The sequence below is a fragment of the Lytechinus variegatus genome, chromosome 8 (assembly GCF_018143015.1).
Source record: "Lytechinus variegatus isolate NC3 chromosome 8, Lvar_3.0, whole genome shotgun sequence".
Taxonomy (NCBI): Eukaryota; Metazoa; Echinodermata; class Echinoidea; order Temnopleuroida; family Toxopneustidae; genus Lytechinus; species Lytechinus variegatus.
The window spans coordinates 16926536-16951322 of record NC_054747.1 but is presented as its reverse complement, the minus strand read 5'-3'; the positions used below and the strand labels follow the sequence as shown (position 1 = coordinate 16951322).

The 24787-nt window shown below is 37.1% G+C and overlaps 1 protein-coding gene across 1 annotated transcript in view; it reads right to left on the bottom strand.

Annotated features, from left to right (window-relative positions):
• The window catches only part of LOC121419519, a 147499-nt gene that overhangs the window by 19100 nt on the left and 103612 nt on the right, over positions 1-24787 (bottom strand). The window contains exons 40-54 of the mRNA XM_041613974.1: positions 24094-24246; positions 22193-22324; positions 20775-20909; positions 17050-17394; positions 15353-15484; positions 13620-13736; positions 12932-13051; positions 12119-12244; positions 11529-11873; positions 9025-9180; positions 6621-6743; positions 5500-5628; positions 2337-2678; positions 1874-2011; positions 472-585 (exon numbers count right to left, since the gene is read on the bottom strand). Coding sequence (XP_041469908.1) covers positions 472-585; positions 1874-2011; positions 2337-2678; positions 5500-5628; positions 6621-6743; positions 9025-9180; positions 11529-11873; positions 12119-12244; positions 12932-13051; positions 13620-13736; positions 15353-15484; positions 17050-17394; positions 20775-20909; positions 22193-22324; positions 24094-24246 — 2607 coding nt within the window. The remainder of the gene's footprint in view (positions 1-471; positions 586-1873; positions 2012-2336; positions 2679-5499; positions 5629-6620; positions 6744-9024; positions 9181-11528; positions 11874-12118; positions 12245-12931; positions 13052-13619; positions 13737-15352; positions 15485-17049; positions 17395-20774; positions 20910-22192; positions 22325-24093; positions 24247-24787) is intronic.

Below are 24787 nucleotides of genomic sequence, written 5' to 3'. Positions count from 1 at the left end.
GCCGAAAAGAGGGATACAAGTGCACTTCAGGGGCCGGCTTCATCAACTGTTTCTACGAATTATCATAATGAGAACTTTGGCATTGAGGTAACAGTGTGTATGGTATCAGGTCTCAGCAGCCCAATCAAAATCTAAGTTTCCATGGTGATATGGTCTAGGTAGTTGTAAATTTTTATGTAACGGCGAAACATTTTCACGATTAGGACTTATCGCACAAAAGCAATAAATGGGCATGTAGGCCACAAAGCATTGAAACTGGTACGTCCTAAGGTCATCTTATGAATTTGTGTCCAAGATTACTTTTGATATATCGCTTCCAAGACGGCTTGCAACCTTCACTTAGCTACCAAAATTCCAACTGAATCAGCATAGTGGGAACCTGTTAAGAAGCCACTGTGAACAGTGAAGGGGGGGGGCAGGTGTATGGGTCAGAAAGCATATAGGTAAGAAAGCATTGAAAAGAGTACTTACGGCAGCCTGCTTCGTCGCTATTATCATCACAGTCATCAACGCCGTCACACTGCCAATCCTCGCGGATGCAATTCGAGTTATTGCATGTGAAGTGGTGGTCCTGACACTGTCCATCTGAATTATTCAAGACATAATTCACGATTTTGAATTTATTCATCATTTCAAACCATTGCATTACATACCCAAGATAATAACTCAAACTGTCCATCTAAAACCCTTACAATGAAATTCACAGTATGAGAATTTTAACCTATGGCTGAGACAATTGCTACACTGTCTACAAGAAAATATCCGCAAAAATCTTTACGGACTAATCATTTTAACCCATTTGCAGAAAAAGTCAAATCTCATGGCAGCAGCTTTTATTCTTAAAATACTATAAAATATAGCAGACCTGCCAACCTCTGGGAATGAAAAACTGTATCCTGTGATTAAAAAAAAGAGAAGATTTTTCCCCCCAAAAGTGTATTTAATAATAAAATGCGTGGCGCACTTGCTCATTGTGGCGCTCAAGCTGCATCCAAGCTCAAGTGCGCACTGCTCTTGCTGATGAAAAAAAACACACATTTAAACATGTGTACAGGTGTGTATATCTCCCCCTGGTTTTAACAAAATGATTGAAAAAAAAACAAGTTACCTGAAATTACATTGACCTAATAACCATTTTTGTGAAATAGAGACATATAGAGATGTTTTTCTCAATAAATTCAAAAAAAAAAAATTATTCATTATTTTTTTTTACAAAAACGTACTGCCGTATTTTGGTTGCAAAAACGTACTAAATATGCCAAAAACCTACTGGTTGGCAGGTGTCTTTTTGTTACTGCATTTCATGTTGAGGAAATAATAAGGGGGGAAGGTGGAGGAAAATATATCTGCAGAAATGCTTTAAAGAGTCCTGGCAATCTAATACAGAGCCCCTGAAATTCCTTTAGGGTCGATATAAAGTGCAATACAACGTAGCAATATTGAGCCCGCGAGCTCAAAAAGTCGCCTGGAACGAAACAATTATCCTTTTTCCCTAGGACGATATCAGCCCTATTTAAAGTATTTAAAGTTAAGCCATCATCATTACTTCCACTACCACCACCACCACCACAATCATCATCATCATCATCATTGTTATTATAATATTAAGTGTTGGTTTGTTTGACTTTCCTTGATACTTTGATAAAAGTTGATACTTTGATAAAATCCATTCTGCTCATAATATGACAAAACTAATATATGTTTCAGTTTGTCACATTTTCAAGCATTTTTTTGCTTATAATGGTAAGCCATCTTCTGCTACTGATTTTTATGTTCAATGATATATGCCTGATTTATTTTCAAAATATATTTGTTATATTTATGTTATATTATGTAGAACAAAAATAAATAATTCAAATGAAAGGTGCTTTACCGACTGGTGCTTGGCAGAAATATTCATCACTGGCATCTCCACAATCCGGGAAGTTATCACACTCCCAAATAAGAGGAATGCAAAATCCAGTGAGGTGACACTGGAACTCATCATCATAACAGGGTGGATGAGTAAAATCTGGATCATAGAAGACAGAACAATGTCAGGGATCAACGTGTGTGTCTGAATGTTGGTTAAAGGTGCAAGATTTCGTCAAAGGTAGAAAGTTCACGTTCGGATGTAGGAAAAGGTGGAAGGAGAAGTACAAGTGTCAATTTTTGAAAATATGGAAGAAAAGATAGGAAAACCTGTAATTTTTCAGTTCTTTATTATGTAACCATTTTTTTTGTTTGTACTTTGCTCTCCTTTTGCCTGGTTTGAATGACTTCAATTCAATTCAATTCAATTTGACTCTTGGTAGACTGCCCTCTAGAGTCGGAACCTTGTCAGCATCAGTACTCACCCGTTGGGTCTACATCTTCTAACCCTAAGAGATATCCGGCTAAAGCTACGTAGTTCTTTGCGTGAAACTCGATATATATCTCATTGGTGCTTGAAATGAATTCTGGGGGAATGGTCGATTGATGGGTGTATGCCAGGAAGAGGTTGTTGAAGTCCTGAGTGTCGCTCCCACGCCCAAAGGCCAGGAAAGTGTTGACGGCGAGATTGACGTCGTAGAAAATCACACGGATCACTCGGCTAGGATCGGTGCGGACTATTATCGCGTAATAATCATTCGGTTCGTACACACCCGGGTAGTTTACTGATGTAATATTTGTGCCATTCTGATTCAGATAGATGTATTCTGAAAATAAAATAGAATGGGGAAAAGTGAATTGCTTTATTTTACAGAATAAGTACTTCATTCTATTTTTGGAGGGAAAAAGGTGATAACATTTTTTCATAATGATAATACTGATAATAATAATAAAAATAACAATAATAATAATAATGATAATAATATCAATAATAATAATGACAATAATAATAATGATAACAACAATAATAATAACAACAATAATGATAATAATAATAACAACTAGAATTTAATTCGTCATGCGGACGAATTAGGTGGTCTGTCTTTATTCTCGGCATCATGATCACTATTACCATGTTCATGCATGTCAATATGACCTTCATGATGACAACGGAATGCTCATTATGGATGGAATACTTGTGAAAGACGGTAGATGATAAAGCACTGTGAAAAGGGTCCGGAAAATGGTCTCTTTGATGTATGCATGTGATATGAAAAAAGAGATTATAATCTGTTTTATCTTGCTAAATTTAAACTTTTATACCTTTTAATTATCATAAAGGATCATGTAAGAGGTGGTAAAAAGAAAAAAAAATTGAAAAAAAAAAATCATCTTGTTCACCCCAGGACTCGAACCTCCGCCCTCGAGAAAGCAAGTCAAATGCGTTATCCATTGAGCTACGATATTCCCCATAGAGATTACACGTAAGCAATTTTGAGAATTACAATTCCAATTTTGCAAGCGAAATACGGGCATGATCCCGGCATCTGATCAAAAAAGGGAGGGCACATTCCGAAAGCGTAGAATGTCAGCTACAACATACTATAAGCTCAGGGAAACCTGACTAGAAAAAGTGGAGATATGGCTCACGAAATAGAGGAATGTCGAATCTGGTTTTGAGAAAAAGTCATGTCCCATAGAGATTACACGCAAAATGAGGAAAAATGACATGCCTCTTTTCATTGCTGTTTTACGCAATGATGCATTTCTCAAAACGAAAATTCATGTCAACTGAGGAGAAAGAGTACATTCTTAACTAAAACATATCAAAATCTGAGCGAAAAACGATCTATATTCGAGAAGTTACAACCAAATTTGCATAAATTTGATGACGTCATTTTTGAAAAAATGAAATTTTTAGTTTAGGCGCCATTTTGATGACGTCATGATCAAATTGAGGGAAAATGGTGACATGAAATCAAATGTACAACTAATACTCTATCGATATATGAAAAAAAAGTTGGGGGTCAACGGACTATTTAAAGAGCTACAGTGAATTTGCAATAGGCATGTTTTTGCCCATATATGGCCTATAGTGAGAGCTCGCGCGCACACGTGCTGCAAACTTTAACGGGTGTTAATTTCTATATTAATGGTCGTAGAAGGTTGATCAAGGTATCAAATTGTTCGGAATTTTATTTTCAATGCAAAGATATTAAAAGAAACGTTTTTTCTGCGTTGCGTTAAGGTGTAACGCGCGGAAACGCGCGCGCATATGTGCGCGCGCGCAAATTTTTGAAATGCCTAAAATGACCTGAAACGTACCCAAAAAAATTTATAGGTCATTTGGACGATTTTTTTACCTTTGACGCGCGCGTACGTGCGCGTCATGACCTTTACATGACCTTTGATGACATTGACAGTTGACCCTTGACATGAAGTTAATGTCATGTAATTATTGTTAGTTTTTGATAATTGATAATGAAGATATGATCAAATGAAGAATTTTACAAAATGGCGCGTAGATGACGTCATCATGACCATATGACCTTGAAAAGCTTATTTTGCCGTCTCTATGATAGATTCTATATATGACGAAAAAATCAGCAAAATTGATTCAGCCAATTTCGAGAAAAGTTGGCGACAAACATAGGTGCCAAGAATAAATAAAGAAAATTCTGACGAAAACAATAGGTGATCTGTCGTAGATAGACCACCTAATGAGAAGAGGACCCATTTGATAGAATATAGAACAATAACCCTAGATTTCTGGAAGAAGTCCGATTACTGTTTAATATACCAACAGAACATCAAGTTGTGGACAATGGAAATAACAATAATAATAGTAATAATAATAGGCATTTGTACAGAATAATCTATCTGCTGCGGCATTCATCTTCATTTGCCGTAAAAAGTAATAACTCATAACACAGCAAAAACAGGCTTGATAAAGATGGAAAATGCACATCAATAAAATAATGATCACTAGGAGATGCTTATACAATAACTCTTACACATTTCTATAGCAAGAAAAGACTAAGAGCCCAGGGGCCCATTGCAGAAAGAGCTGCAATCAATCGCAACTCTAAAAATCATGCGCAACTTGATTTTCAACCAATCAACAGCGTGCATTTGAGACTTGCCATTAAACATAACTCTTTCTGCAACGGACCGCAGGCCTCTGGTATAGAAAGTATAAAACTTAATGCCAATGGCGGGGCAAACAAAACTGCATATACAAGAAATAACACAGGACAAGAGATAGGACATAGAAGGAAGGAAAAGAAGGGAAAAGGAGAAAGATAGGAAAGATAATGGAAGAAACAAAGTAGGACAGATAATGGAAGAAAGAAAGAAGGAAAGATGGACAAAGACTTTTCCGAGGTGCATCAAAAATATCACCACGGTTTTAGCTTGAGCTGCCATCCAGTGCTCAGTGCATTCAAAAAATTCATCTACCAGGTAGCCATTTACCTCACCCGGGTTAAGTGCAGCACGATGTGGGTAAATTTCTTGCTGAAGACAAACACGCCGTGGCTGGGATATTTGAACCCATGTCCCTCTGATTGAAAGACAAGAGTAAGAACCACTAGACCACAGCAACCAAAACAAAGATTTCCAAAGAGAACCTTGCAAATTAAGTCTTACCTGTATTGTTGAGTGTTCCGCAATTGAGTTCGTCGTCAACGCCCTCGGTGCAATCCAGAAAGAAGTCACAACGCTTAGTCCCATGTATGCATTGTTCGAGGGGGCATTGAAACTTTGTCTCCCCACATGCTGCAAAGCAACAAGACCATACACATTCCATAATCATTTAATCTTTCATTGGTGATAGCAAGGCCTTTTGACCTGTAGCTCCCAAGAACATAGAACTCCCTGCCATCTACACTGAAGATTCCCCAACACTTTCCTTATTTAAGATCATCACAAAGAGTAATATGCCTATTGTTATTTTAACTGGACAAAAATGGTTTGTTCATGCATGCACAATCTTCATTCCCAGGGGAGTATTCAAGCAAGGAGCAGTTAAGTTGATCTACTTGCCAAGCAAGCAACATTGATATCTGTTTCATTATGAGTAGTACCCAGCAATACTTGACTTACTTGGACATTTCATTCAGTGGATGCGCAATCTCCACTCCCATGCAGGGGTGTAGTCCAGTGACGAGCAGTCAAGTTGCTCTCATTATTAAGCAAACAACAGTGACGTTCACATATTTAATGACTATTTCCAAATTAATATTTGGCCTACTTAGATAAAATGATTCATTCGGTGTATGCGCAACCTCCACTCCTTTGGAAGTATTCCAACAATGAAAGGTCAATTTGCTGTAATTTAGCCAAGAACATTGACGTTTGCAAATTAATAAGTAATGCTCAATAAATGATTAACTTGGACATAACGTTTCATCGGCACTAGCATACGGACATTCAATATCCCGTTGCGTCTACAATTAGAGTGGATACAGGCCCATTATGATGGGCTTTCCTGTGTTACCATTGTTTTGTGTAAAATGAAGGGTGAGCATCGGTAATGAAAGGCTGCTTTGGGGGTATTACAACTACAGATGGTCAATTTGCTGCAATCGCTTCGACGAGAACTTTGACTTTTGCGCATTAATGAGCATGGGCTTTCCTGTGTTACCATTGTCTTGCGTCAGATTGAGTGTGAACATTGGTAATGAAAGCCTGGGGGAGGGGGAGAATTACAACTATGGAGGGTCAATTTGCTGTAACTTCTTCGGCGAGAACATTGACGTTTGACTCACTCGGACATGATGTTTCATCGGCAGTAGAATATGGACATTCAAAATAACCGTTGCATCTGTAATTGGAATGGATGCAGGCTCCCGATGGGCATCTAAATTCTGTTCCAAATGTTCCGCAGGCATCTGAAGTGAAAGAATAACAAAATAATAATGCAAAAGATTAATAAAGCATACAGGTTGAATGCTCAAGACATTTCAGAGAAAATTAGCATCTCCAGCAGTGACATCAAAATATACATTTCAGGTTAAAAATCTAAAAATTGGATGAATATAAAGATTTACAAAAACAGAGATGTCTGCAAAATAATAATAATATGCAACATTTACATATCGCTTAATACAAATGTTTCTAATCACTGCATACAATTTCCCAGCTTTAGTATCGCTACCTTGATATGGTGCTCAAGCATTCCAGGAATTCCTTCCTACCGGGTACCCATTTACTACACCTGGGTGAAGAGTGGCAAATGTAGATAAACGCCTTGCTAAAGGATGCGAGGGTTGCAGTGGGATTTGAATCCCGGACCTTGTGGTTCAAAGTCTGGAGACTTATCCACTGAGCCATTACACCTCTACAAATTGTTCTTCTACACTGAGGTTTGTGTTCAGGTTGCCCATACAGATTCTTGCTGATGTCTGGAGTTTCAAATACTGTGAATGGATAATCCCCCCCTTCCCTCTTTTGAGAAGCAAAATTAAAATTTGTAATGTAAAAATACTGTTGAAACAAAAGTGAGCCAACCCCCCTTTTGAAAGTACGGACCCTTTTTTTTGCTTGTCAAATTTTTTCTGGGACGAAATATCCTTCATTTTCGTTTGAAAACGTTTTTGTTTTCTTGTCAAATTTTTTCTCAGAAAAATGTGCCCCCCTTTCAGGAATATCCTGTATCAACCCCTGAGATAATCCACCCGTAATTACATAATCCTTATTTTCTGAGCTTATTTTGCGCACCTCTCTTATCAAGGGGGATGTGATTATAGCTGTCAATCACCTATTTTTCTTCTTTGTAATGTAGAGTCTATTAATAAAAATATCTTCAAACACCTATATAAATGATATATCTTGGAAGAAAAAATCTTTGAAAAGGATTATATATCTTGGCACTAATCAACATTCCCCGCTATATACCTTATCCCAAAGGGATACCCCAGGCTGAAGAAAATAATATGGTTCGAACAGTAAAGTGAGACAAACAAAACACTGACAAATTGATAAAAATTGGAAATGAGTAAAAAAAATATGGTTTCTTAAAATTTGCATCAGGCCCCATTTCGGTGAAATTTATATTCCTGTCTCCAGGAATATGCAGTGAGGGTCTGTTGTATCATACAAAATTAGGTTTATTTAAAGTTTGTCCACACAGAATATTGCTTCAAAGATCATAATTTTGTTACTCGGCAACATACATACATTTTAGACAATCACGAGACAGTTCATTTCAAATTTTCAATAAAATCAGAAAAAAAGGGGACCGAGCTAGAGGATATGGCATTATCGTTCTATTTATTGCATATTCATGGCCACATGCTGCTCAGTAATATCAGTTGCAAAATAGTGTTAATTTTTAATATTCAAGAATTTGTTATTTTTCATCAGATTATAATGAATTTTCAGCAATTCGCTCATCTAATTTTACTCAATTTATTCATATATTGTTGGCGCAGAATACCCCTTTAATTCGGTCGAGGTATGTTATAAATTACTTGGTATAAGAAAGGGAGACAGGGTTTTAAAGAGAGAAATTATTCACTAACATCATCACTATTGGTGCCTTGGCACTGTTAGTGATTTGTATCAACATTAGCGCCACTGTTAGATTCTGCTAAGCCTTTTATTGTTAGATTATTAGGAATTCGACTGTGAGTTTATCGATACCAGTGGGCCTACTTTTAGTGCTCTATTAGTGAAAACAATGCGTCTAGCGGTGGTCGACCGAGATAGGTGTGACTGGCCCTAATGTAAGCTTTCGTCTATAAAGTTTCTGCATCCTGCTTTGTAAGGCATGCTTACATAAAATTTTGCTTTGAAATCTGCCTATCATAATGTAAAAATGAAAGGTCATTTGACCAAAATTGCCCAAGAGGTAATACCGAACTGGTCTATTGCAGTATCACAGACCAACAGATATATACCAGGAATATTATATATGCTGGAGATTATCTATTACATGTAGGTACCTTGTCAAAAGTCTCTGGCGCATCTTTTAGCAGGATTTACGCTACAGAGGCACTTTGTATGTTTTCATAGCGGCTTTCCCGAATTACCAATTGTTTTTTGTATGATGAAGCATGAGAATTGGTAATGGAAGGCTTGATACATGGGTCCAACTTTTAATATGGTATATTAAAGCCATTAATATCACATTGATAAATCAACATTTAACATCATATATATCATACTCACTGTGATCAAAGTTTGAACAGTTGACACGTCCCAAGTGATCGTATTCGTCCTCATTATTAGAACAGTCTTTGAAGCCATCGCATTGATAATGAGATGGGATGCAGTGATGATCGTTGCACTCAAATTCCCCGGCTGTACAGGCTGTATAGTTGTGAGCTGAAGTGGGGCATGGAAGAAATGTGGTAATTCTATAGAGTAGTAATATAATATATAATATAGGGTATTTATATTGCGCACATATCCACCTCGTAAGGTTCTCAAGGCACTCCTATATTACCCGGCTAAGCTAGGCGTTCATAGCAAACACAGCTTCCTACCGGTACCCATTTACCTCACCTGGGTTGAGTGCAGCACATTGTGGATCAGTTTCTTGCAGAAGTAAATTACGCCATGGCTGGGATTCGAACCCACGACCCTCTGTTTCAAAGTCCGAAGACTAATCCACTGGGCAACAATGCTCCACATGGTAAAACAGTCACTGCAACAACATGTTTTTTCTTCAATAATTTCTATTTTCAATATCTAACAAAACATAAATAATCATTACACATTTATAAAAAAAAAAAAAAAAAATATGGGTGGTAAGTGCGGGGATACCTGGTTTCAAAGTTACAAATCGTTTGTAAGTGTATATCAGACCCAAAACTGCTAGAAAATGTTATTTCCTGTACTAATCCAATGCGAATTCTGTATGAAGCCAGAATTCATAAATGCATCATTTTTTTACATTTACTGATTAAAAGGAATTATTTAGGCTTTTTATTACTAGAAAAATGTTGCCAAGGCTTTCCATGGAAAAATAATTAAAAAAGCAGGACAAACAAATATATACATAAGAAATTTAACAAGTGGAATGCCTCTGGCCGTCTCACCTGCATCACGCGGTTCAATATAGCAGCAGCGCTGACTTTGAATACTACTCTAACTCGCACAAGATGTTCAGTGATACATGGTTACTCTTATGTCCACTTTTTATGAACTAGACCAATAAACTTACAGAGATATGATGGTTATTCAACAAAAAACTGCAACATGGCCAAAGTTCATTGACCTTACATGACCTTTGACCTTGATCATGTGACCTGAAACTCGAACAGGATGTTCAGTGATACTTGATTACTCTTATGTACAAGTTTCATGAATCAGATCCATAAACTTTCAAAGTTATGATGGTAATTCAACAGATACACCCAATTCGGCCAAAGTTCATTGACCTTTGACCTTGGTCATGTGACCTGAAACGCGCACAGGATGTTCAGTGATACTTGATTACTCTAATGTCCAAGTTTAATGAACTAGACCAATAAACTTTCAAAGTTATGATGGTAATTCAACAAATACCCCGATTCGGCCAAAGTTCATTGACCCTAAATGACCTTTGACCTTAATCATGAGACCTGAAACTTGCACAAAATTTTCAGTGATACTTGATTACTCTTATGTACAAGTTTCATGAATCAGATCCATAAACTTTCAAAGTTATGATGGTAATTCAACAGATACACCCAATTCGGCCAAAGTTCATTGACCTTTGACCTTGGTCATGTGACCTGAAACGCGCACAGGATGTTCAGTGATACTTGATTACTCTGATGTCCAAGTTTAATGAACTAGACCAATAAACTTTCAAAGTTATGATGGGAATTCAACAGATATCCCCAATTCGGCCAAAGTTCATTGACCCTAAATGACCTTTGACCTTGGTCATGTGACGTGAAACTCATGCAGGATGTTCAGTGATACTTGATTAACGTTATGTCCAAGTTTCATGAACTAGGTCCATATATTTTCTAAGTTATGATGACATTTCAAAAACTTAACCTCAGGTTAAGATTTCGATGTTGATTCCTCCAACATGGTCTAAGTTCATTGACCCTAAATGACCTTTGACCTTGGTCATGTGACATGAAACTCTAATAGGATGTTCAGTTATACTTGATTAACCTTATGGCCAAGTTTTATTAACTAGGTCCATATACTTTCTAAGTTATGACGTCATTTCAAAAACTTAACCTCAGGTTAAGATTTGATGTTGACGCCGCCGATGCCGCCGTCAGAAAAGCGGCGCCTATAGTCTCACTTTGCTTCGCAGGTGAGACAAAAAGCAGCACAAATACATGTACATACAATTATAAGAATACTGAGATTAGTAGTATTGGAGCTATACTCTAAGTTTTACAGCCAAAATATGATTTTATGTATTAATTAGCATAACTAATTAATAATAAATAAAGCCCCCCTCCCTGGGGCAATGGCATGTCAAAATAGCCCAGGGTATGAAGGGTTCAAGAGTCGCAAGTTGTGTGTAATTTCCCGGAATTTACAAGCAGATTGGTTCACCCCCCTTGGACATTGGGGCTCTGTCCATGTAAATCGCATGCAGAAAATAGTCTTGATATGAAGCACTTAACCCACTCCCTGCTGGAACCGGGTGACCCAAGTACTAAGTCTATGGAAATTACAGAATTCAGTAGTCAGCGGGATAATAGCTAGGCCACACCTACTTGTAATATTGGTTGGTCTAATGGTAATAGAGAATCCTCGAGCCGACCCAGCTCCGCAGTGATACGTGATCCAGGCGGTGCTATCAGGGAGAACAATCTCTCTTGGGGCCGTCCCGATGTGATAGACGGCATAGCGACTGGTGTCGTTGTCAGCGTCGTCCCCGGTACCCATCTGAAGCCACGCCTCGGGAGGTATCGCAAAGACATTGACGGTGAGATGAATAGCATAACCGTCGGGAACGTTGACAATCCATTCAACATAGCACAGCGCGTCGTGGGCATCGATGTTAGGATAGCCAGGGGACTGGATGGTGCGCTCTTCACCATTGCCAAGAGTGATGTATTCTGTAAAAAAAACAACACATAATCAATTCAATTCAATTTATTAATCTATGATATACATATAAACACTTGCCCAAAAAGCACAGCGAATCGCAAGCAACCTCTGCATCACCTGTACCTCCATACAAAAACAAACTTTCAAAACATCTTCCATTCTTTTGGTGGCAGCGGTGGGATCGAAACCCAAGACATTGAAATGACTGGTGCCTAAAACCAGTGAATTTTGTATAAAAAGAAACCTTGCTTACGCGTGTTTTCAATGGTTCCACAGCTATCCTCATCTACCTCATTCCAGCAGTCGTTATCTGCGTCGCAAACATAGTAGTCTGGTATGCAGACCCCTTCACTGCAATTAAAGTATCCTTCTCCACAGTCTGAATGAAGGAAAATAAGAACAATTACATACTATAGGTGTGTTTCACAAAGACTACCGAAGTCTTAAGCTCCCATAGGCTTTGTATAGGAACCAGCAGGTTCCAACAGGCAATGGGTTAATCCTTCTTTAATTGACAGCACCTTATTACTATGCTGCCACACAATATCTTTTGACCGCACTTCTCACTGAATTTTTACTTTCAAGTCTTGTTCATATTTTGAGATCAAATTTACGACACACCAGTACGCGATTCCGAAATTGTGCAAAAAAAATTTTTAAGTGCATGTCATACTTAAAATTGCTGAACAAACATGATTTTGGGTGCAAAGTCAATGCAAATTTTTTTTTTCAAATAAAAAATCTTAATTTCATTAGTAATTTTACATTTGTTGCTATGATCAAATTCATTTTATGCCATTTACGATTGCAAAAGTTTTTCAGAAAAAACACACACAAAAGTTCGAAAACAAAGAAATACATACGAAATTCACAAAACTAGTCAAATTAACCCCCCATAAAAGCCTGGATAAAAGTGAGTAAAATATGGATCATGTTGGTCATATATCAGCCCATTTTGCATGTAATCTAACTCCAAGATTCCATTCTAAAGTGCCCAAAATGAAAGAAAAAAGATCTTTGTTATTTCCAATTAATACAACTTATAAATTTACGATCATAAACTTACCAAAACAATCTTTTTCGTCTTCGCCTAAATCACAGTCTGGATAGTAATCACAAGCCCAGTATGATGGGATACATGTTTCGGTAGCTTGACATGCAAACTCAAAGAAAGAACATGTAAAACCTGGAAAAACAAAGGCATATTTCTCTTAATTATTTGCTGATACTCCCTAGGGAGCATCAGTAGACAGTAGGCTAACCAGAGGAACGTTTCATAAAAATGGGTATCTGAAAAGTCCTTTCATGAATCGATCCCCTTTCTAATATTAAATTCTGTGATTCCAACATGCTTGGTACAGAACCATTTGATCCATTAGGCAATGGGTTAACAAGTCGACCACTAATTTCCATAATACACATAGGCCTGTATTTTCAAGTCAGGTTTAACTCTGTGCTAAAATCATGGGAAGCCAAAAGTGTCAAAATTTTTACTTAGCTGTATGCTTCTTATGTTTGCTTTCCTCTTTCCTCATTCATTGATGGTGAAGACAGTCATCTATTTATACTTCCTAGACAATCATGAAGGATTTGAGATGCAAATGAGCTGAAATACTATATCTCTACTGATAGTGATTTATGTAACTATTGGCTATCCATACTTAAACCACAATTTTAAAGCTAAGTGTTAAGTTAAACCTGACTTCAGAATACAGGCCATAGATTTTGTAAAGGGACCCTAGGTTAATACATACCACAGTCTTCTTCATCTTCTCCGAACCAGCAGTCTACGATTCCATCGCATTTCCAGCTCTCAGGAATACATCCCGGCCCAACAATACACTCATATTCGTCCGGCTGACATGTCACATCTGCAAAGAGATCAACCTTAGTTTTGAGGATGCGCTAAAATATTTAGAGGGGAGGGTCATGTCAACAGACAGTTTACTTGAATAATAAGAGATAATCAAGGAAGCTTCACACTGAAAATTTCATCAAAATAGGAAAGTCAAGTCATTTTCAAATTTTGTACTCTTTGCTGGTAATATATAAACAACACAGAAATATGCAATTAAGAGAGTCACGGATGTCACTCACTAAATATTTCTTTTGTATGTCATAGCACGAATAATACAATATTTCAATTTTCGAAGATTTTACAATTTCATCAAACCACAATACCTCAAAACATTGGTAATTCAGCATATTCATTAAGAATCAAACTTTGAATTATTTCATAAAGTGTGTGACATCACTCATTTGTATAAAGACCAGGATATGGATATAACCCTTTTGATATTAGGTAAACCTTCAAAGTGTAACTTTCTAAGATTTTACACTATTCATCAAACTACATGTACAATACATTACAACAACAACAACAATTGGACAGGTGCACGGAGGAACCAAACTGCATGAAATCAAAGACTAAAATATCTTATGTAGTGAGTGACTTCATCAGTTGCATCATTTTAATAGTGAACAGGATATGCATGTGAGCTTTTTAATTCAAGCAAACGTTCAAAATCCATTTAGGGTGAAATTTTGAGCATTAATCTTGTGTGACTTACAGCGTTTTTAATAATCAAATCAAATTTAAGTTAGGGTAGGCTTCCCATTCAAAAAGGAGAGAGGCAACTCCGACATAGCATCAAGTTGGTTATAATAATGGCAAAAAACAACATCAACAAAAGTATGGTGGAAATCAATCAAAGAATAGCAATGCTATGGATTTTTAAAGAATAAATTTGGTGATGTCCCACATGTTAAAGCGGTTCCCCCACTTCATCGGATGGCATACTTGCAATGAAGTGCAATATGTGATATCATACCAAGGCCCCTTCTAACAAAGAGTTATGGTTGATTTAATCAACCTCAACTGTATGGAAATCCATCAATGTCATTTTTTTAACAGGAAATTTGCCCAATGTCTTTGTAAACGTAAAGAATCACACTGAAGTTTTCAAGAAAACAATGACTCATGTAAGAATATTCAGCACATCTAGAAAATATTCTGAAGCAAACCTGTAATAAAGTTGTTGATGTTGCTGGCTTTTCATAGTTTTAATTGATCTAATCAATCGCAACTCTGTGTAAGACGGATTACAGACTGCCATGTCCTTACATGTTCTGGGCCCTGTCGTACAAAGAGTTACGATTGATCTGATTAAACGTAACTCTATGGAAATCCATCAGTGTCATAATTTTTTCTCCGAAAAATTTGCACAATGTCCTTTTCATGCAAAGATAAGCGCAGTGAATTTTCAAGAAAACAATGAATGCATGAATATACATCACAGCTAGAAAATATTTTGAACACACATGCATAATATATGTTGACGTTGCTGGCCGTCCATAGTTGCGATTGATCTGATCAATCGCAACTCTGTGTAAGACGGAATACAGACTACCATGTTCTTGCATGTTCTGGCCTAGGTCTTAGCGGACCGAGCTCCGCACAATACTGTCACTCTTTGGAAAGTCATACCTTCGCATCCAATCTCATCACTGGAATCTCCGCAATCTATTATGTCATCACAAACCCAATCATCTATAATGCACGTCCCATCTCCTGCACATTGGAAGTCAGTTTCGTCCTCACAAGGTGGAAACGTCACATCTAAGGGTGAAGAAAAGAAATGATACACATTCCAGGTGGGTTGTTTCATAAAGCTGTTCGTAAATTAAGAGCGACTGGTGATCCTTTCTTACGCGCTAAACCATCGCCAATGTGTTTTGGTGTATACCATTTACCACAAGAAAGGATCACCAGTCGTTCTTAAAGTCGCTCTTAACTTACGAACAGCTTTATGAAACACCCACCAGGTCAATTTATCACTTGAAACCTTTTAAGACCTGCTTTTGTTCTACATAGTGTCAAATTCAGTATTTTTTCTTACACTGCCACATTCGCCTTTGGAAGAATATATGTCTCAGAAGTCAAAACAAAGTGATAGAGAATGGATGATTTCAAGTATTAAAGTGTTGATATCTGGTGTTGCTGTCGTGGCGACCACAACACTACTCAAAATGAGAACCGCGATTATGACCTTGGTTATTCCCAGCAGTTCATCTGGGGTGCTTTCCCCTCCACCAACATTAATCCCTCGTGATTGGGAAAACTGTGATGCTAAGTTTGGTGTTCTCGAATTTGGCAATCTCAAACTCAAGAACAGATCAACATTTACGGTAAAATCAGAAATCATACATGTTAAAAGATGAGATGAGTCCATCAATCAGTGTGAGCTACATTTTAATGAACAATATTATTGATACTTTCAATTTATTGAGATGATGGGCAATGTGTACCACGAGATTTTACTGCAATTATCCCCAGACTATCATACTGATTGCTACTATTGATATCATCGTCAAACTTCACAGCCCATATTTACAAAGGTGGTTTTGAAAACCCATGGTTGAGTCCATGGTTTATGCAGAATTGCTGTATAAATTACGCTTGTATTACCACGTACATTGAAAACTGTCCAATGCTGATGCGTGCTTTTGTCACAGTGCGCCAAAGTGTTGGTTATCCACGCTAGTTCATTCAGGAGTCCACTCTTCAAACAGTGGACTCATGAATTAAAAAGCCTGTATCTAACCTTGGTAACATGAGCCAATTTAGAGCACTATGACAAAACGTGCATCAGCATTGGAATTTTTTAATATACGCGCCCGATACGCGCTATTAACTTGAGCGTAATTTATACAGGAAATCTGCATAAACCATGGGTTTTCAAAACCACCTTTGTGAATTTGGGCCCACATGTCAAACGTCAAAACCTTGAGAGCATCATCTTGTTATTGAATTGGCCGTGTTGATCCACAATTTTATCAAACTGGTTCTTGCTATCTTTCCTTCATTTACATAAAAACAAAAAAATAAATGGAGTCAAATTAGTTACCCATCTATGTCACATTTTGGTTTTCTTTGGCAAATATGGCACATTGTACCTGCTTCAATTGATTAAGTGTGAATTCTCCTTCACATGCCACTGTGATGAGGATAGCGCATAGAATCGTGAACGGAAAAACGATTGCCAACAAATTTGTAATGAATGTTTGGTGACCTAGCCTGCAGGCCTAAAAGCGGATCACACAAACTGATACAAATTTGTATGAATGAGCAATCAATGAGGCATCTTATAAAATTTGCAAGAACTGCCACAGAGGCAGACTCACCGGGTGGTTCATCGACGGCCTCAAGAGTGAGGTTAAATCCTTGTGACAGAGCGTAGATGCCAGTGAAGAACTCGATGAAGAGTTCATGCCCTTGGGATAGGAGATAGGAAGGAGGTACACTTCTGTGCATGTAGACCTCAAAGATCTGATCGAAGTCGTGTGTGTCTGTCCCGTTGCCAAATACAACGTACGAGAGGAGGCTGAGGTCGAGTGCGTTGATCGTCACGTTGATCACTTTACCGGGAACGGTGGAAACGTGGGTTACTGTGTACGTGTTCTTTGGATAGACGTCAGGGAAGTTTGGCGATATCAGCGTGGTAATGTTCTCATTTAAGAAGATATATTCTGCATACAAAGGAGATACAATATAATAATAATAATAATAATGACGATAATAATAATACAGAACATTTATATAACGATTATTTTTCCAAGCACTGCATACTGTTCTGACTTTAGTATGGCTAACCTGATCAAGTGAACTCTGTGGCCCGTTGCAGAAAGAGTTGTGATCAAACACAACTCAAAATATCTTGCGCAACTTTGGGACTTGCACTTGATACATGTACATGTTCAACTTGCGTTTAAATGCAACTATTTCTGCAACAGGCCCCTGAACTTTCAGGAAATTCCTAATTCCTACCAGCCCGGGGGGGGGGGGGGGCCACTTCCATTCACGAGTGGATACCATGCGAAACCATGGGGTCTCAAAAAGCACCCAAACACGTAATTTCCATATTCTGAAAATGCACCCATTAACAAGTATTGGCGTGTGAAACCCTACCCTTAACAAGTATTGCAAACAAAACGATACTCTTGGCAAATATTCCCTGAAATTAACCCCTAAACAAGTACAGGAATGTTTTATTGTTACTGGTCCTTCGGTCGTCGGCTTTACCGTATTTGGTTTAGTACGACCCCACCTTCTACTTCTCGCGCAAATCGGACTCTAAACATGTAGTGTTGGGGCAAAAAGGATATCCTTTATAATACATTTTAATTTTGCTTCATCATCCCCGCAAATTCGACCCTCAACACGTAATTTTCCTAGCAAAATATATACCCTTTTTTCATTATTTTTGTGTTTTTGACACCCTTATCACGTCACGTACGTAACTTGCCCTATCGTGAAAAAGACACCCTTTTTACGTGTTTTTTTTGGTCGCGCATGGTATCCACTCATCACTGTAAGTGCCCCCTCCCGGGCCTACCAGGTACTACACTTGTAAATATGAACTTTATATCAAATATAGAATGCACAGTATTTTGTCTGATTCTTTAAATAGTATAATCAAATCATTAACATTACAAAAAAAATTGCACTTACAAGACCAAATTCAGAGAGGTGGTTTGAAATTATTTCACACTAATTCACTTATCAATACATTGCAATAATTATGGCAGGGGGGGATTCACAAAGATTGAAGTGTGACTAATCATTTGAAGAGTTACACACTAATTCACCAATCAAAACATTGCAATACCGGTAATTATGGGGGAAGGTTCACAAAGATTTAAGTGTGACTTATCACTTGAAGAGCTACACACTAATTACCTAATCAATACATTGCAATAATTATGAAGTAATTCAAGACCAGTTTAATTCTTAACTGGACCAGTAAAATTTTAACTGGACCAGTATGACCAGTTAGACCAGTAAACCGATGTTCCAATGATATGAATGGTATATTTAGTAATGACGGACTTGAAGGGGAGGAAACTGGCAATTTATTTTATTCAATGACAAAAGTGACTGTACAGCCCCCGTTCCACTATGCCAATGTTGCTATGATTTGATCAGGTAGGATCAGGGGGAAAATGAACCATTTTATCTGAAGTCAGCGACATTTGCAGTAATAAGTTTTCCAAAGGAAACGGGGGATTCATTTCGTCCGCGTGCCGCTGGAAGTACGCCAGGAAAGACCTGATTATGCTCATCCGATTGCACGTCGCATTGCTTTCACGCTTCCCACACAATTCAAAATGGGCATTTTTTTATCGGGAAGATCAGCATGAAACATTGAACATATTCAAATTTTTTAGCCGATCTGAACAAAATGCTTGCTGTTAACCCGTCTTCACAACATTGTTATTACGCTGCTCCCGATTTCTGCCGACTTAAACCTTAATGAACTGGGGGGGGGTCAATTTGACGCCCCCCTCGACAAATTTCATCACTACGCCGTCGCGCAAAGTTTTTTTTACTAAAATTGCGATGTCCGGGGACGCAGTTCTGAAATCAAGCAACATTTTGTAAGTGCATGTCAGACCCGAAATTGCTCAAAAACATGATTCCCTGTACAAAGTCATTGATGCAAATCGTGTTTTTCAACCAAAAATCATAGATCTATGATTATTTTTACTTTGTTGGTTTCAATGGATTTATTTTATGCTATTTATGATCGCAGAAGGGTCCCCGACAAAGTTCATTGGAAAAACAATAAAATACATAAGAAACTGATCATATTTTTGCATTTTTTTTGTAATTATGTGTTAGAAATGTAATAATTCATACTCCAACCAAATACTAGCATTCTACTAGCTATATAAATTGAGTTAAAGGCAAAGTCAAACAAAAAAAATAAATTTAGGGCAAATTCCATACGCCTATTTGCACAATTAATGAATTAAAAATATGAAGAATTAATTTTTAAAAAATTTTCCCATACAGTCTTGTAGTTTACATCCCGCCCTACATGCGTGCAAATTTTTTAGCGAAGATCGCGTGATCAGCGGCCAAGATCTGAGGGGGGATGGGTCAAATTGACCCCCCCCCCAGTATATAGGGGAAGGCGGGGTAAGTTGAGCATAGGGGCAAGTTGAGCCACCAGCCCCAGGCCAATAATGAACGAGTCAGTTATTATGGTGGTGTCATGTATTGATGACCCATACTTAACCCCTAACCCCACCACATTGTTTTCCACTTTGAAACAAAAAGTAGTTTTTTAGGGGGAAAAGTATGTATTTCAGCCAAAAAAGTAAAAAAGAGTGTGAAATAGATAAGTGCTTTATACACACACACGTCTTTAAATATAGTAAAGACATGATAACAACATTGTTAGTCCAGGTATGGATCTTCATTCTTGTCATAGTCGTTTATATGATGGATGCATAATAAATGTGTGGATACAAAATTATCACACTAAGTTCGAACTGGGGTAAGTTGAGCCAAACAGCATGGGGCAAGTTGAGCCATGGTAATTCCTATGGTAATGTATCTTAAAAAACAAACAAACAAACCATAAAAATCGATTGAAATGCAGGCTGAAAGGAGCAAATTTACATGACTGCTCTTTTCCTTTTAAAGGATGTTAGTATTTATAGAGAATTAGCAAGTGAAAAGACTTTAAACAAAAAATTGACATGCTGGTTCTCCCCCCATACATTTTGAAAGTATTTTTTGTGGCTCAACTTACCCCAGACGGTGGCACAACTTACCCCATATATGGGGCAAGTTGAGCCATTTGACATCGGTTTTCTCAAAGGTCACGATGACTTTCAGTGTGGGGGTAGAAAGTTATATGTAGGTGAAAAACATTTCCCAAGAATCAAATTTAAAGGCAAGGTACGTATTTCTACAATAGTACTAGTCATGTCAATTCTAACATGCAAAATGCAAAAAGTGTCACAACTTACCCCGCCTTCCCCTACTGGTCTGGAATAGCCCAGTTAAGATAGGGTTAATGATCGGGGTTTCAGACCATGATAGTGGAACGGAGGATTACCTGTATTTTGTGGTGTTCCACAGTTAAGTTCATCATCTGGACTTGTAGTGAGGCAATCAACATGGAAATCACATCGTTGAGCATTTGGGATACATTGACGGTCCGGACACTCAAACTCATGCTCAGTGCAATTTCCTGTAAACATTGCAATCGAATTCAAAAATATCATTGGTGATGAAATGAACAATAATCATAACAGGGAGTGGTTTCATAAATACAAAGATCATAAATACACATAATCATAATTGGATGTAAAATAAGTTATAACTTTTTAAAGTTTCACTTATTTTTCACAAAACAGTTAAATGCACTATTCTGTGACATGCAAATGAGAGAGTTGATGATGTCACTCACTCACTATTTCTTTGTTTGCATTATACAATATTCAAATTTTTACAGATTTGGCAATGACCAACTTGACTGAACCTATAAAATGCTTAAACATGGTAATTATACAGTTTCAAGGAGGAATAAAATGTTGTTTCACAGGACAATGAGGAAAAAGTTAGATTTTTTCATATTTCAGATAATAAAATACACAAGAAATAGTGAGTGATGTCATCAATCCCCTCATTTGCATACAGACCAGGATGAGCAGATGACTGCTATGAGACATACAATGAAAACAAAAAATGCCATAACTTTTTTAAATCTGATTTTGATGAAATTTTTAGTGTTTTGGTTGTTGGATTTTTTTTTATTTTATTCAAATCAACTTTCAGTTGGGTTGGACTTGTTCTTTAAGTTTGCCTTTTCTCTCACCTAAAGGTCAAGTCCACCTCAGAAAAATGTTGATTTGAATCAATAGAGAAAAATCAGACAAGCACAATGCTGAAGATTTCATCAAAATCGGATGTAAAATAAGAAAGTTATGACTTTTCAAAGTTTCGCTTATTTTTAACAAAATAGTTATATGAACGAGCCAGTTACATCCAAATGAGAGAGTTGATGATGTCACCCACTCACTATTTCTTTTGTTTTTTATTGTTTGAATTATACAATATTTCAATTTTTATGAATTTGACAATTAGGACCTCCTTGCCTGAAGCACAAAATGTTAAAATAATGGAATTCCACTAGTTCAGGGAGGAATGAAACTTCATTTCACATGACAATGACGAGAAAATCAAAATATTTCATATTTCAAACAATAAAAAACAAAAGAAATAGTGAGTGAATGACATCATCGACTCTCTCATTTGGATGTAGCTGGCTCGTTAATATAACTGTTTTTGTGAAATGAAGCAAAATTTCGAAATGTCATAACTTTCTTATTTTACATCCGATTTTGATGAAATTTTCAGTGTTATGCTTGTTGAATTTTTCTCTTTTTATTCAAATCAAGTTTTTATTGGGGTGGACTTGGCCTTTAACTTTGTGGCTCATCCTACATGTACCTGTTTATTGTGGGAACTTACTTGGACAATTCAATTCATCTGCATTGTTAGGGCAATCATATACAAAGTCACATCGCCAGTTGCCATGGATACACAAGTCGACTCCACCCGCCAAATTGCAGTTAAACTCATTGTCATGGTTGCCACATGCTCCTGAAATTGAAATAATAAACAATGAAAATTAGGAAGATGAAATAAAGAATGATTACGGGAATGACGATCATGCTTTATTTGTTTATCTTTTTTCTGTGATGAAGGTTATAACAAAAAGATGATGATAGGAAATAGAGGAATAAAGATGATTATGATGCTGATGATGGTTTGAACATGGAGCTATCAATAGCTAATTGGTATGAAGATCAAATTATGACCATGGTGATGACAGTGATGATGTTTTGATGATGATGATATTTTTAATTCTTCATTTTTTTTTAGCTCTCTTCATCTACATTATCCCTCTTCTCTTCTTCTTTTCCTCCTTTCTCTTCGTCTTCTTCTTCCCCTTCCTTTCTTTTCTTCTCCTTCCTCTTCCTAATTATTTTCCATTACCTTTGCTTCTTCTTCTTTTACTTCTTATTATTTTAACATTGAAATTGTCACTTTCCTCCTTCTCCTTTAATTTCACCTTACTCCTTCACCTTCTCATATCTCCTCCCTCTCTATTTCAGTCTTCTTTTTTCAAACTTCTCCTCTTTTCTTCTTCTCTTTCTTCCTCTTCTTCATCATCTACTCTTTCTTCATCTTCTTCTCCTTTCTCCTATTCTTCTCCTCCTTTCTCTTCTTCCTTCTTCTTATTTTTTTCCTTCTTCTTCCTCTTTTCTTCTTGTCCTTCTTCCTCCCCTTCTTCTTCTTCCTCCTCCTCCTTCTTCTACTTCTTTTTCTTCTCCTTCTTCCTCTTTTCTTCTTGTCCTTCTTCCTCCCTTGCTTCTCCTTCTTCTTCTGCTTCTTCTTCCTCCTCCTTCTTCTTCTTCCTTATTTTTTCCCTTCTTCCTCCTCCTCCTTATTCTTCCTCCTCCTTCTTCTTCTTCCTCCTCCTCCTTCTTCTTTTTCTTCTTCTTCTTCTTCTCCTCCACCTTCCTCCTCCTTCTTCTTCTCCTTCTTGTCCTCCTTCTCCTCCTCCTCCTCCTTCTTCTGCTTTCAGACAATACGAAAGTGAACCATATTTCTAAAATGCAGCTTTGGCTGAGGTGCCCTACATATTTTTTTTTTCAATTTTGAGACGCAATTAATGCTTTAACTCCACATAAGGTGATGATAGCCTCCTGCCAACAATATCACTGCGTCAAAAAGAACATCATTTAAAGGTCAGGTCCGCCGTACAAAAATGTTGATTTTAATAAATAAAGAAAAATCAAACTAGCAAAATGCCGAAAATGTCATCAAATCGGATGTAAAATAAGGAAGTTTTGACATTTTAAAGTTTTGCTTATTTTTCACAAAACAGTGATACGCACAACTCGGTGATGGGCAATGATGAAGTTGATGATGTCCCTCACTATTTCTTTTATTTTTTTTCCTTTTTGAATCATACAATATTTCCATATTTACAGATATGACAAAGACCAACTTGACTGAATCACATAGTATTAAACAATGCTCATTCCACATGTTCAGGGAGGAATTAATCGTTGTTTCACTTGACAATGATAAAAAAAATAAGGTATTCCCTATTTCATATAATAAAATACAAAAGAAATAGTGAGTGGATGATGTCATCAGTCTCCTCATTTGCACACCCACCAGGACGTGCACATAACTGTTTTGTGAAATTAAGCAAAACTTTAAAATGTCATAACTTTATTATTTTACATCTGATTTTGATGAAATTTTCAGTTTATTTTTGTTGGATTTTCCTCTTTCATTCAAAGCTTTTTTCAACTTTTTGGTTGGGATGGACTTGACCTTTAACAGTCAAAACTTACTATAATCGTAGGTAGAACAGTTCACAAGTGCGCCATGACCTTCATCTTCTCCCATTGAACAATCTCTGTAGTTATCACAAAGAGAGAAGGTATCGATACAGTGTCCATCGTAACACTGTGCCTGCCCGGCTGTGCAGTCAGCAAACTCATGAGCTGAAAAAAAACACAACCCAAAGCAGATCAAAGGTAATAACAATAATAATGATCTAGTGGCTCATTGCATTTAGGTTACTATAAACATGTGTTTAACTTTACAGTTTGTTTTCATTGCCCATCGTAACACTGTGCCTGTCTGGCTGTGCAGTCAGCAAACTCGTGAGCTGAAAAAAAAAACACAACCCAAAGCAGATCAAAGGTAATAACAATAATAATGATCTAGTGGCTCATTGCATTTAGGTTACTATAAATATGGGTTTTAATTCACAGTTTGTTTTCACTTGGTATACGCGCAGATGGTCTGATTTCCCAGAACATCTAACACCATTATGGTTCATCCTACTTGGTCTACTTTCAATTTGGTCCAATAATCACTTGGTCCAACAACCACCACTTGGAATAATACTCTCCTTTAGCCTAATTGTCATTAAGTCTAATGTCGAGTTGGTCTATTTTCAACAGAGTCATCAATATTCATGAGCTTTGCAATAGTCCAGGGATAAGGCATGTACAGTACAGTGTGAAATGTGATACAAAT